At 37.6% G+C, this 13,604-nt stretch overlaps 1 protein-coding gene across 4 annotated transcripts in view; it reads right to left on the bottom strand.

The window, feature by feature from the left end:
- Positions 1-4,766: 4,766 nt before the first annotated feature.
- Positions 4,767-13,604, bottom strand: part of NAA15 (N(alpha)-acetyltransferase 15, NatA auxiliary subunit) — a 73,900-nt gene continuing 65,062 nt past the window's right edge. For 2 of the 4 annotated variants that reach the window (XM_006766056.2, XM_015565513.1), the window contains 3 exons: positions 10,355-10,501; positions 8,474-8,571; positions 4,767-7,166 (listed from right to left, as the gene is read on the bottom strand). In XM_006766056.2, coding sequence (XP_006766119.1) covers positions 6,966-7,166; positions 8,474-8,571; positions 10,355-10,501 — 446 coding nt within the window. In that variant the 3' untranslated portion in view covers positions 4,767-6,965. Of the gene's footprint in view, positions 7,167-8,473; positions 8,572-10,354; positions 10,502-10,945; positions 11,008-13,604 lie in introns of those variants that run through there. The other 2 variants (XM_006766057.2, XM_015565514.1) reach the window with 2 other exon arrangements.

Below are 13,604 nucleotides of genomic sequence, written 5' to 3'. Positions count from 1 at the left end.
GGGGAGAAAGGGGTGTGGGAGGTGCGGGAAGAGACTGGACAAAAATTGCACACCTTTGGATGAGGACAGTGTGGGGATGTAAGGGCAGAGGGTGGGGTGGGAACTGGGCGGAGGGTAGCTATGGGGGAAAAAAGAGGAACAACTGTAATAATCTGAACAATAAAGATTTAATAAAAAACAAAACAGAACTATATGCCTGCCCTAACCGGTTTGGCTCAGTGGATAGAGCTTCGGCCTGTGGACTGAAAGGTCCTAGGTTCGATTCCAGTCAAGGGCATGTACCTTGGTTGCCGGCACATCCCCAGTAGGAGGTGTGCAGGAGGCAGCTGATCGATGTTTCTCTCTCATCGATGTTTCTAACTCTCTATCCCTCTCCATTCCTCTCTGTAAAAAAAATCAATAAAATATAGTTTTTTAAAAAAAGAAAAGAATGTGAACAGTGTCAACACTACCAGGGTCACTTATCAACTTCTTAAACTAGGCAAGAGTAAACTAGACAGAATTGAGGGGTAGGCTATGAAAAACAATTCCTGTTTTACAAGAGAAAAATAATAGTTTGGGACATCTATCCAGAATACTATTTCAACAGCTCTAAAGCAGATTTAGTTTGAAATATGATTCCATAACATGTCAGCCTCCTTTCCAGGTTCTACACGTATAGACCAACAGTGAAATTGAGGGTCCCAGAATCACGGTAGCTTCCACATCTGATTTGTAACAGTAATTCACTCGTTTATAAAAAATGCTGTCCTTCAAGCAGAAGTACCTACCACCACCCTTATTTAAAATCCTGCTATCTGTGCTTTGCTTTGGTTCTCATCCACACAAAAAACTCAAGCATCTACCTATGGCAATTACATTTCAACAGTTGCCTCAACGGAGACAAGTTACCATGATATTCAACAGAACCTTGAAGAGGTGAATTTAGGTAAGAAAAAGCATGCACTTTAAAACTAACCAGCTGTTCTTAACAGAAAATTCAAATACAAGTTCTTTCCCTTAATATGAAATGGGGGAGTTACTTTTCACCCTTACATAGCATAGTTGTTTGCCTCTTTGAGGAAAAAAACCCAATACTATGTTTTAAAATTCTAAGCAAACACACTGATTCTCAACCTTGGATGCAACTTAGAATAACTGGAGTAGTGATTCTAAAGAAGCACCAATACTGAGGCCTGACTCCAGGTCATTTAAATCAAAATCTTTGTGGGTAGACCTGGGCATCGAGGTTTGTGTTTTTAGAATAGTTCCTCTGGGATTCCAATACACAACCAGGGTTGTCTGACTTAAGAAGACTCAACTGTCTATCTTAAATAGAGGCCAATGGTGGAACATAGCAACTAGTTATGATGAACACTGGCTGTAGATCGTATCTGGAACTAACCTGTAGATCCCTACCATCTCCTTTCTTGCCATGATTAAAAGTAGAGATACTAGACTGCAGAAAACAGCTCTCCAAGTAGCTGGTGTGTAACACTCACCTCACATTGTTTGAAAGATGAGAAACAATTACTGAGTGACAACCTTTGTAGTAACTTAATTCCACTGAACATGTTACTTGTGTGGTTGGTTGCTAAAGACATGAAGGATGAATAGATTTACTGCCAACTAAGTGCCACAATGAACAGGCAACTGAGAAGTTAGAGGATGGTCTTCTAGTCATTTGCTTCCTACAAGGCCAGTCACAACCATTCATGATAAACTATAGGGGGCTGGGGGGAGCGACACAAAAATTAGATGTGAGAAATCCATTCGACCTAAATATAATGAATCTGTTATTTTGAAGAAATCCCTAAAGCCCAAAAGAGAGGGACAAGGGGAAGATAAATGGGAATACTTCAACACATAAGGGATAAAAAATTTGTGAGCCTTTACAGGTGACCTGAAAGTTAATAGTACTTTATTGCTATTTTCTACAATTTGTAGAGCAATATTAATATTTACAGCAAATTTAACAAGAATTTGAATATCCACTATGTATTTTCCTAGTCACTATACCTTTATACTAAAATGTACCGTGTAAATCCTGAAATTCCATACATTACATTAGAAATGGATTTACATGAGTCTGAACCAAAGCATTAATCATTTAACTTCATATTATAATTAGACATTTGTCAGAAAAATGCTGTGAAACTGAATGCTTGAAATAACTAGGCTCTTGAAGTAAAATTTTTAAGTTATAAAAAAATACAAGTGAAGCAGTTGGCTTATTTTTCTGTCCTTTTCAATGAACATCGGAGCAAATAATGTAAACAGTATAACAATGCTAGCTCAATGTGTTTCTGAATGCTTCTATTGTTGTTAATGCATAGTAATTTTTTTTACTATTAATAAAGGGAAGAATTAGTATTTAGTATTCCACAGTTCAGAACTTAAAGGATCTCGGAGACAGATCTGTTATAAATGGCCCCCTTTTCATTTTGAAAGTAATCAACCAGCAACGACTCCTTGAAGGCAAAAAGGTAGTTCAGCCCTGACCGGTTTGGCTCAGTGGATAGAGCGTTGGCCTGCGGACTGAAGAGTCCCAGGTTCGATTCTGGTCAAGGGCATGTACCTTGTTGTGGGCACATCCTCAGTAGGGGGTGTGCAGGAGGCAGCTGATCTATGTTTCTCTCTCTCATTGATGTTTCTAACTCTCTATCCTTTTTCCCTTCCTCTCTGTAAAAAATCAATAAAATATGTATTTTTTTTAAAAAGGTAGTTCACAAGATGGGAGATGGTAGCTAATTTATTCATCATTAATGAAGAAACACCAGAATTTTGGATAGAAAACCCTATCCTACTTGCAATGAGACATTAAGCACTAGAAAATGGACCCAGTAAACTTACAGAACAAAGTAAACTAGTGGCAAGTTTATGAAAGCCCAATGATAGGAAACCATAATTGACTGTAAAAATAGCCATGGAATGACATGGAGGGGCTTTTGTTTGTTACACAAAGTACAGGTGATCAGGCAAGTGTAATGATTGACTCAACACAAACCATGGGATCCAGAACATATTCCAAAAATCTCTTCACTCCTATGTTGTTTCTAAAGGAGACAATAATTTGTATTTATTGAGGCCAAGCTGAAGATTCAGCAACAGCAGAAATCTTTGTATAACAGATTAAAAAATTTCCATCATTATTCATCACCATCAATTTTTCAATTAGGAAGTTATACCATTTGTATGAAATAATCGGCCCTTAATGTAGACACAAAGAAAAGCCTGGTATAAAAATGTTAAGACGTGCACTGGTTTTGTTAGAGAGCCATGTATCAACTTTACTTTTGCTGCAAGCAGCCTTGAGACAAAGCCTATATTGTTTTTGGCAAATAGAGCTCTATAAAGAGCACTAAAGATTAAGATGCCAAGCTTGCCTTTAATCAACAACTTAGTAAAGTTTTCATTTAAATAGTACCAATTCTTTTTTCTTGCTACAATTCCAAGATGGCATCACTTCAAAGGCAACTGGATAAACTGAGAGGCTGGAAGCCTTTAGACCCTCTTTCCTACAACATACTGCTCCCTTTCCTCTGCCCATTACTGTATCATAAGAGGGGTATGTCCCTCTAAGGAGGTAGCAGTGTTAAGTAGGCTGTATAATCTAGAGCATGTCTAATTTTTCTGTTTTATCAAAGAGCATTTCCCTCACAACTTCCTCCACACTACCAATACTTTATTTCAACATCCCTCTTGAAGGTCACATACTGAAAGGTCCAAATAACCTTTTCCAAAATGTTTTATTGCTACAAGTTGTGAGATTTCCAATCATCAAAAGCTTAAGTTTTCAGCTTCTAATGGCGCAACATAGCCATTTCCTAGGACTTTGTATTGGCAGTGGATTCAGTGAAGTTTAGATCTAGAATGGTATCAAGAAACCCTGTCTGTATCTTAAAGAAATGGAGCATGAGCCAGAACAAGACTATCTCCCATCTGAAAGGTCAGTCTTTCTTGGAATTCTCTTGAGTAATTTCAAAATTTAAGGCTGGTAATTACTAAGACAAGTATATAGGTATCTTGTAGGAAAATCCAATACTTCACTTACTTTTTTCTAAACAGATGCTACACGTGGCAACTAGAATATTCCTAGAAATTGTGCAGAAGAGACTTCCCTGAATTTATCACAACCTACCTGAATCTAAACCACACTTCCCTGGTCTCTTCTGATCAACACAGCTTTCATTTCACAGCTCTAACAGCAACACACCATGGAAAACAAACAGTTCTGTGAAAAACAAGGGCCCATAAAACTCATGGGAAAGCTATTCACTAATTCTGGGGCTACTTTTAGTCATGCTATTAAAGATCACACTTTATTCTTGTGCATAATAGATACAGAAAAATGTTGAAAATGTATGATGCAACTATCTAAAGTTGAGTAAACTAACCTACTCAGACTTTAACTTTTAAATGAGAAATGACAAGAGTAGTAAATATGAAGAAAAACAGAAAGAACTTTACTTTCCTATGTTAATACAGGTCAAGGGACCCTTTCTTCTCAAAAGGGTTGATAACACCAGTTCTTAGCAATAAACATAAGGCACTTGTTTAGATTATAACATCACCGCGTTCTCTTTTCCACTTGTTTTCTAACCCTGTTTTCCCCCCTCCCCCCACAGTATCATTTGGAATTAATAGAGTAAATGAGGCAAATGAGATGACCCCATTGATACTATTCAGGGCATAATAGTACAGTACAATGTTTTAGGGGTGATGTCTGGACATAAAATGGACCCTGTCAAGGTCCCCTAACACCAGACAATGTATCCACTATCAAGTAAACCTGAAAGAAAATAAAATATTTATTCAATAGTTCCAGTAAAACTGGGTTGGAATTACAATATATGTATTAGGAATTTAACTCCTCACCGGTGGCATCTGCATCGAGAGTTGAGTACTTATGAATATTCATTCTAAGACAATCTACATCATTTCAACATTGTCGAAACAAATATAATTCCATTTCAATATACAGTAGAATTTAAACATAATTCACACATACACCCCCTATCATATGGCTGATGCCTCCTCCAATCACCTCATTAGTGGCAGAGGTAGCACTAGTGTTCTTTCCCAAGAGTAAGAACTTCAGCTGCCACTCACAGTTGAAAAAAATGTTGGCGTTTTTGCCATCTGCTAAGATGTTCCTGAGACAAGGCCAGTTAATAAAACATAACAAAGCACTCAAGTTCAGTTTGTACTTTTCTTTACATCACTGAATTATTAGACTGGGATGTGGAATGCAGGAATGTACTATGAAAGGTTGAGTTTAGCACAGCTGTCCAATCAGTGGAAAGATCGGGTCTCCTAAAAATTCCCTTTAGAATATACTTCCCATAACGGTACCGAAAAAAGGCCAATTACACATACACCTGATTCACTTAATCTTATTTGTTCAGATCTTGCAAATACAGTGAGAACCCTGAGCCAGAGGCTGGTTCTCAGTGTATAGATTTAACATATTAAGGCTCACTTCCTTAATCAAAATAATAGTTGTTTTCCTTTCAAATTATTAATTACAAATTACATTCATAGTACCTGCAGCCATCCCAGCCCTGAGTGAAGTCTGCTGGAGTGGCCCTGCACCTGCACTGCGGAACTCCCTGACACCAGCACTAGACCATTCTGCAGAGCCCCCAACTGCACTAGCCTTCCAGCATACTACAGCGCCTCTGGCTTGCAACCTCCGTTTCCACCTGTATATTTTCACAGAAGCCCAACACAGATTAGTTGAAATATTCACACAACTGTTTTTCAAAACAATTTATTGCATCATATTTGGTACCTCATTTTGACAACAAAAAGGAAATTACATCTGTAACTGCAGGAAAAAGAAGCTGGTCTGTTATTGAAAAAAAAAATCTTGGGCCCTTTAAAAATTACAAAGTCTTGGGCTTGCCTGAAACAACTGAGCAAGAAATATATTCTTAGAAATGTAGGGCTTCAAGTATTACAAACCTGTGACACTGTGGAAAAATTCCAGAGGTATCTAAACTGCAGCACTTTTTTTCTGCATATCGTGAACAAGGCCTGCTGAGGTTTTTTAACTATTAGTCTCTTGATCAGTCATAGAATGGTAGTCAGGAGTTCTGCTCTTTTACTTCAAGCCATGGTAGATTTCCTTTTTTCACTCTGGGTGAAAAAATTCATGCTTGCTAATTAGTTGGTGCCATTATCACAGTGCATTTGGTTCTTGCATTACAGTTTTAACAAGTTTGGCCAAAACAATGCTGAAAGGTTTGCATTGTTATTTTAGTTCTTCAAGTTTTAGTTAAAATTGATTGTTCCAACTGGTATCTTCAGTTAAAAAAACTGTGGTACAAGAACGCCAAACTGATCATGTACAGTGAATTTTGGAAACACACGCGTTTTGAACACCCTCTAGGTTTCTTAGAATTCTGCTTGGTATCTCTATGTCCCAGCTTCTACAACATCAAGCATCTGTTGTAGGTTTCTCTGTAAATAGTGATTCACATTTGCATACTTCCTATGGCCAGAATCAACCCCATAACAAAACCAGTCAGATGCTAAAGCCCCAACAACTCTTTGTGCTCAGTGAAAGAATCCAGTGCTAAAACAGCATTTATGCTGTCTGAGATATAGTAAAATCTCACAAGACAAATTTAAAGTAATATTTCTGCCACACACCTGCTTTGTTAGCTGTAACAGCCTCCAGATTTTATATAAATTAGTTTAAAAACATGGGTAGGTAGGTAGGAAGAAGATAGGTCTCTTTTTTTTAACCCCTCAATTTTAGCAGCTTTTAATTTTTTAAGAAACTGAACCTATATCCTGTAATATGTTAGGTATTTTATATATACTTTCTCAGCAGGATAAAAAACTTAAAACACTATTTGAAGGCAAGAACATTTACTCTTCTCATTCTGTTTAAGTCAGAGCAATGCAGCAGGTGCGTGACAAAAATATTATATACTAGATATGGTCCAAAGTCATTCCATTTGCTTGTTTAATGATGTTCAAATTTCATTGGCCAGTTCTTCAGTTTCTGCAGAACTATCTCCATTAACTGTGATCTTCATATCCTCTTCATATCCAGGAGGCATAAAAGCCAAAGCATAAGGGAAAAGCTTATGACAATTTGCTCTATAAACTTCAGCAGCTTCTTTACAGTCTCCTAGGCTACCGTCACACAAGGCTTCTAATACCTCCATACAGGTCTAAAGAAAGAAAAGAGGTCATGTTATAACTTATCCAAAGAAAAGTTTTTACTGTGAATCTGACATTTTGTTATCAACAGACTTCTAAGTAAGAGGCCAATGTACATATTTAAGATAAATAGGAGCATTTCCTCCCACATATATATTCCTTTAGAATTAGTTTCTTCAGAATTGCAGGGTTTATATAAAGGATGAATGTTTAAGCAAGGCCAGGACTAAGGTTGGGCAAGCAAGGTATATAGAGTGCTACATTTAAAGAGATGGTCACTTTCAGCAAGTGCTGAATCCTAAGCAACGACCTTGACTCGGCTTCGTTTGGCCCTGTATATGTCAAAATTCACATGCCAAGATCAATTAATGCACTTAAGCCTCTTAATTTTTTTGGAGGCTAAGAACCAGTTGGCAAAATCGAACACTGCTTTTCAACCTTGTATTCAAACTAAAGAGAACCTTAAGATGTGTCCAATAACTAAGCAGGAAAGAGCATCTCATAAACACAGAGCATATATGCAAAAACAAAATGTGTTCATGAAAACTGATTCTTCCAACCAAACCCCAAAGTGCATCTGCTGCTTCTATTTCTGAATGATTTGTGTTGACTTGCAGTTCTCATGTTTTCTTTCATCTTCCCACTTGGAAAACACTATGTAGTTTCCAGATATATATCCTATAAACCTTGCCAGTCTAGAAATGCTCTGATCTAAATGCTGCATTAATTAGCAACCAAGAAGTGTAATTTTCCTCTTAAAGACATTCCTTCATTTGCTATTAAAGGAAAATATTTAACTCTTTCAGCAAGTGCTTTCTTAAAAATCTGGCTGCTCATTATACAAAGTAGCTGTCCTTTACTTTTAGTTTAAACTACAATCTGTATTTTTCAGCATACCCGTATTCTTTCACTCTCCTTAATCTCATGTTATATTACAAGCTATAAAATGAGTATATAAATTCAACCCGTGGTAAATACATTTTAAACATGTCAGAATCTTTATTGAGACCACTGCTTGTTAAGAAATATGAGATATGAATTGAAATCCAAAATTAACACTGAAATGTATATATGCTTTTACTAAAACATTCTAAAAAAAAAAAACTGTAACAGATAAATGCCAAGTACTCAACTATGCATGTGTGCACAAACACACAATATAAATAAATTTAAGATTAGGTAACTTTCTGACATGGATTCGTAATAGTTTGAATGCATAAATAACAAAAATATTATTTGTGACAACTGTTCTCTTGATAAAAAGAGGAACAAAAAGTAGTCAGGTACCCATACAGACAGGTTATAAAAAACTCTTTACCTGGAGGTTTCTGTTAGTGAGGGATTCATCAAGTGTTGTTGCCAACTCTATAGCTCGCTTCTGACTAGAAGGATCTAAATAATATACCATTTTGGCAGCTAAATGAGAAGAAAAACAAAAATTTGTTTTATTTCAAGATAAAAATCAGCATCTTATCCTCCATGCATTCAAATATAGGCATATGTGCACAAAGTGTGACACTTTATGAGAAAAATAAGAATAGCCATTTGAAACAGTGTGATTTATTTTTTAATTCTGAGAGGATAGACCAGAAATAGCCTAACTAGAAGGTGAAGGCCTAGGAGGGGCAGGGGCAGGATGGAGGGAGGCATAGGGAGGGGGAAATAAGGGACGAGAGGGATAGAGAGTTAGAAACATTGATCAGCTGTCTCCTGCACACCTCCTACTGGGGATGTGCCCACAACCGAGGTACATGCCCTTCACCGGAATCGAACCTGGGACCTTTCAGTCCGCAGGCTGACGCTCTATCCACTGAGCCAAACCGGTTTCGGCAACAATAAAAATTTTTAAAAAAGAATGTTTAAGGTAAGAGAGACTATGAAGAAATGCAAATATCCTATATAATAAAAGGATAATATGCAAATTGACCCTAACAACAGAATGCCTGGGAATGACTGGTCAGTATGAAACACACTGACCACCAGGGGGCAGACGCCCAATGCAGGAACTGCCCCCTGGTGGTCAGTGTGCTCCCACAGGGGGAGCTCTGCTCAGCCACAAGCCAGGCTGACGGCTACCAGCACAGTGGTGGTGGCGGGAGCCTCTCCCACCTCCTCAGCAACGCTAAGGATGTCCAGCTGCAGCTTAGGCCTGCTCCCCGCTGGCAAGTGGACATCCCCCGAGGGCTCCCAGGCTGCCAGAGGGATGTCTGACTGCCAGCAGGTGGACATCCCCCGAGGGGTCCAGACTGTGAGAGGCACAGGCCGGGCTGAGAGACCTACCCCACAGCGCACAAATTTTTGTGCACCAGGCTTCGTGGGGCAAAGCCCTGGATAGTTTTCTTTCAAAAATGAGCATAATTTGGGGGTTTTAGGGAATACCTAACCTTGACAATATGAGCCAAAAATCTGAATTGAGAATTCCACAAAGGCACACAAAACTGCTGGGTTTCTTAGCCAGATTTTTATTTTTGTTAATGCTCACCCAAGGATATTTTTCCATTAATTTTTAGGGAGAGTGGAAAAAAGAAACATCAGTGTGAGAGAAACTCATCAACTGGAGGCCTCCTGCACAAGCCCTGACCAGGGCCTGGGCCAGGGAGGAGCCTGTGACCAAGGTACCTGCCCTTGACCGGAATGGAACTCGGAACCCTTTGGTCCATGGGCTGATGCTCTATCCACTGAACCAGGTTTTTTTAAAGCACCCTACTAAACCGCCAGCCACATGATACCATCTTGTCCAGAATTTAGCTTGCTAGCACAGATTCTTGCCAGATGACCCTTGCCCGTGGGATGGTTTCAGGTGTTTAGCACTGTCAAGCTTGCTATCTTACATACACATGAGAAATGGAGGATGATAGTCACATTCAAATGAATTTTAAGAATACCCTGATGGGAGAAAGAAGAAGAAAGTCTCTCCTTCATTGTATGTAATTTATAGCTAAATTCAGTTATACTTGCTTTTCTATAATGCCTATGCTGAGCCAGGAGAAACTACTAACCTTGATTCATAGTCATAATTTTGCCTAGGAAATTTAAAATTGTATGGGAAGCGTATACAAGCTGCCTGTTTTCATGGATTAAAATGTGACATATACACATTGACTCTTCCACGTGAAAAATGTGTAACGTCATTGAGCCATTAAAATAAAAAATGAAGGTGTCTTAGGCGGCCATGATAAGGATAAAATAAAGTGATTACCTGATAATCTGTGTGGCAATGAATCAGAATTCCTTTTCAGAAAAGTTTCATTAAAATTCTTTGGATTCGTTGCTCCAAAAAGACGATTCATTTCTTGTTTTAATACTGTTCTAACTGCATCAGGTAAATCTTTACTGTCACACACTGCTGAACAAATTAAAAACAAATTCTATTAGCGAGTCGAAAGTCTGATAAAGTTTGTAGGAGTTAAAACAAATCGAAAGGCAATTCAACATTTAAAGAGCTTACCTATATAAATTTAAAGAATTTCAAATTTATGTGTCATCACTCAAAAACATTTCATTGACAGATGATTCATTCCCAGAAAAGAATAGAAGGCAAAACAGATGATAAAAGATGTAGTTCCACAGCCTTAAAAACTCCTACATGCTGCCCCCATTAACTTTACAGGGAATCTGCAAAGCAGAGGCTTGACGGCACCTACTGGTAAATAATGTCACAGCAAATAACGGTGGTGAAACCAACAGAATTTTCCTCACCATCTCCATCTTATTCTACAACCGAATAAGGCGTAACAAACTTATCGGTGTTGTAAGAAAACATGGTTGACTTCATTAACCTTTATTTTCAGGGGCTATGTGAACCAAGCTATTACTATAGAATAAATTTCAAAGGACCACCAAAGTATTTTCCTGTAATGAATACATGCAGCCACCACATTACCAGGTCCTGGGATTTGGAGAAAGAAAAGCTGACCCCCACACCTCTCTGGACTGCATCTTAGTTATGCTTTGTTTCCTTGCAGGCATACCTCAGCAATATCTCAAGTCTGGTTCCAGACCATTGCAATAAAGTGAATATCACAATAAAGCAAATCACACAAATTTTTTGGTTTCCTAGTACATTAAAAGTTATGTTTATATTATACTATAGTTATTAAGTGTGCAAAAGCATTATGTCTAAAAAAAAGTACTTAATTTAAAAAATATTATATTGCTAAAAATGCTAACCATCATCTGAGCCTGTTGCAAAAATGGTACTGATAGAGTTGCTCAACTTTTAATAAAACGCAGTATATACTGCCTAGCCGGGTGTGGCTCAGTGGTTGAGAGTTGACCTATGAACTAGGAGGTCATGGTTTGATTCCTGGTCAGTGCATATGCCTGGGTTGCGGACTCGATCCCTAGTGTGGAGTGTGCAGGAGGCAGCCAATCAATGATTTCTCTCATCATTGATGTTTCTCTCTCCCTCCCTCCCTACCCCATCCCCTCTAAAAAACAAACACAAAAACCCAACCGAGTATTTGCAAAGGCTAATAAAGCAAAGCACAATAAAATGAGGTACATCTATACTATTTTCGTATAGAAAGACAATCTGGATCTTAGAGCCAGACAGACCTGGGCATGGACCTCAGTTTGGACAAATCATAACCTCTCTGAACCTATTTCTGTTTGTTTTGTTAATCCTCACCAGAGAATATTTTTTCCATTGATTTTTAAAAAAGTGGAAGGGAGGGGGTAAAGAGGAATAGAGAGAACAAGACATCCATTGTTTGCCTCCTGCATGCACCCTGAACAGGGCTGGGTGTCACACCTGCAACACAGGTAGGATCGAGCTTGTGACCCTCCAGTCCTCGAACCAACATTCTAAATGCTGAGCCACGCTGGCCAGGGCTCTGAACCTGTTAGTCTATAAAATTGAAGTGATATCCAACCTAGAATGATCACAGGAAGGAAAGACTAAATTTAAAAGAGCTAATTATATACTATTCAATAAATTGTAGTTACTATTTTTGTCATAGATAAAAAATATAAATATTTTTCTTTGGTTAAGAACTATGGTGGTGGCTTTCAAACTTTGCCTATAACCAAGTATTTGTACTCTAATGAATATGCATCCTATATACACAGATTATGTGAAGCTAAAGTTTCACAGAATAGTAATCACTTACTTTGTGCAACACAGGCTGATATTTTCTACTTTATTTTTTATTGTAGATTTTTAAATGCTGGTAATGAACCCTACATTGCTTTCATTGTCTCAAAAATGGGCCACTACCCTAAGTTTAAAATACACTGAACTACTGGGCAGTAAATATTTAAGTAAAATATTCTACACATAATTAGTAACTGAATAATTTATTGATATGCCCTTTGTTGGTTAAACAGCATTTCTTCTATAAGAACTGAGTGGTTCAAATATAGGAGCTACTTGTTAAAGAATTTAGCTTTACTGCCATTCTGGCTGTATATTCAACATGATTTAAAGGGTTATAACAAAGTTGCCCCAATTTTGTGTCTCTGTTTAAGTACACACCTGTTCTTATCAATGCTATTAAGCAGTCTACCCAACTTCTTGAAGGCTTTTTGAAGATAGTGAATCTTTATCAATACATGATAAATTATCACTGCTTTCCATATTAAAATTTAGTCAAAATAAGGATCTCTTTGTAAATCTCAATGTCAGCTGAACACTTGGAGAAATGGGAATAGCTAACATACATTTTAATTTTCTGAAATAACTGTTGCAAGAAAATGGTCAAAATCCACACACTCATTAAAAGCAAAAACATTTAGAAATGCCACTTTTAATTCATATTTAAAGGAATGTCTCAAATTCCATGGCACTTATGTATAATTTTACTGCCTTTCAGGAAAGAATAGATTATGTAAAAACAAAAGTGTGACCCTGATGAGTGTTGCTCAGTGGTTGGAGCATTGGCCCATCCACCGAAGGGTCTTCGGTTTGATTCCTGGCCATAGGCCCAGTATCAGGGTTATAGGCTCCATCTCCCACTCTGGTTGGGGCAGTGCAGGAGGCAACTAGTCAATGTGTCTCTCACATCGATGTTTCTCTCACCCACTCCAATCTCTCCAAAAATCAATGGGAAAAATTATCCTTGGGTAGGATTAACAAAAAAACAAACAAAGCATGTATGTTACTTTTGAAAATAGTTTAAGTGCATTCCATCCTAACCAAGAATGGATCGATTATCTCTAGCCTTAACTTTCTGATTCATGATTTCAAAGTTTTTTAATACAAAAAAAAGACCAAAAAGAAACTTCTTTATTTTCTCTAAAAACAGCAATTCCTTCTTCTATTTTGTATAATGTGGTATATTATTTAATACTTTCTGAATTTAAAAAGATTGAGGAAAAACATTTCTATGATTCCATTTCTATAACAGGAATCATTTCTTTGACAAGCATAAATATATATTTTATTTATATATATACTAGAGGCTCGGTGCACAAAAATTTGTGCACTGGGGGGGGGTCCCCTCAGCCTG

This window comes from Myotis davidii, unplaced genomic scaffold (assembly GCF_000327345.1).
Source record: "Myotis davidii unplaced genomic scaffold, ASM32734v1 scaffold436, whole genome shotgun sequence".
NCBI lineage: Eukaryota > Metazoa > Chordata > Mammalia > Chiroptera > Vespertilionidae > Myotis > Myotis davidii.
This window is presented reverse-complemented; position numbering and strand designations above follow the sequence as displayed.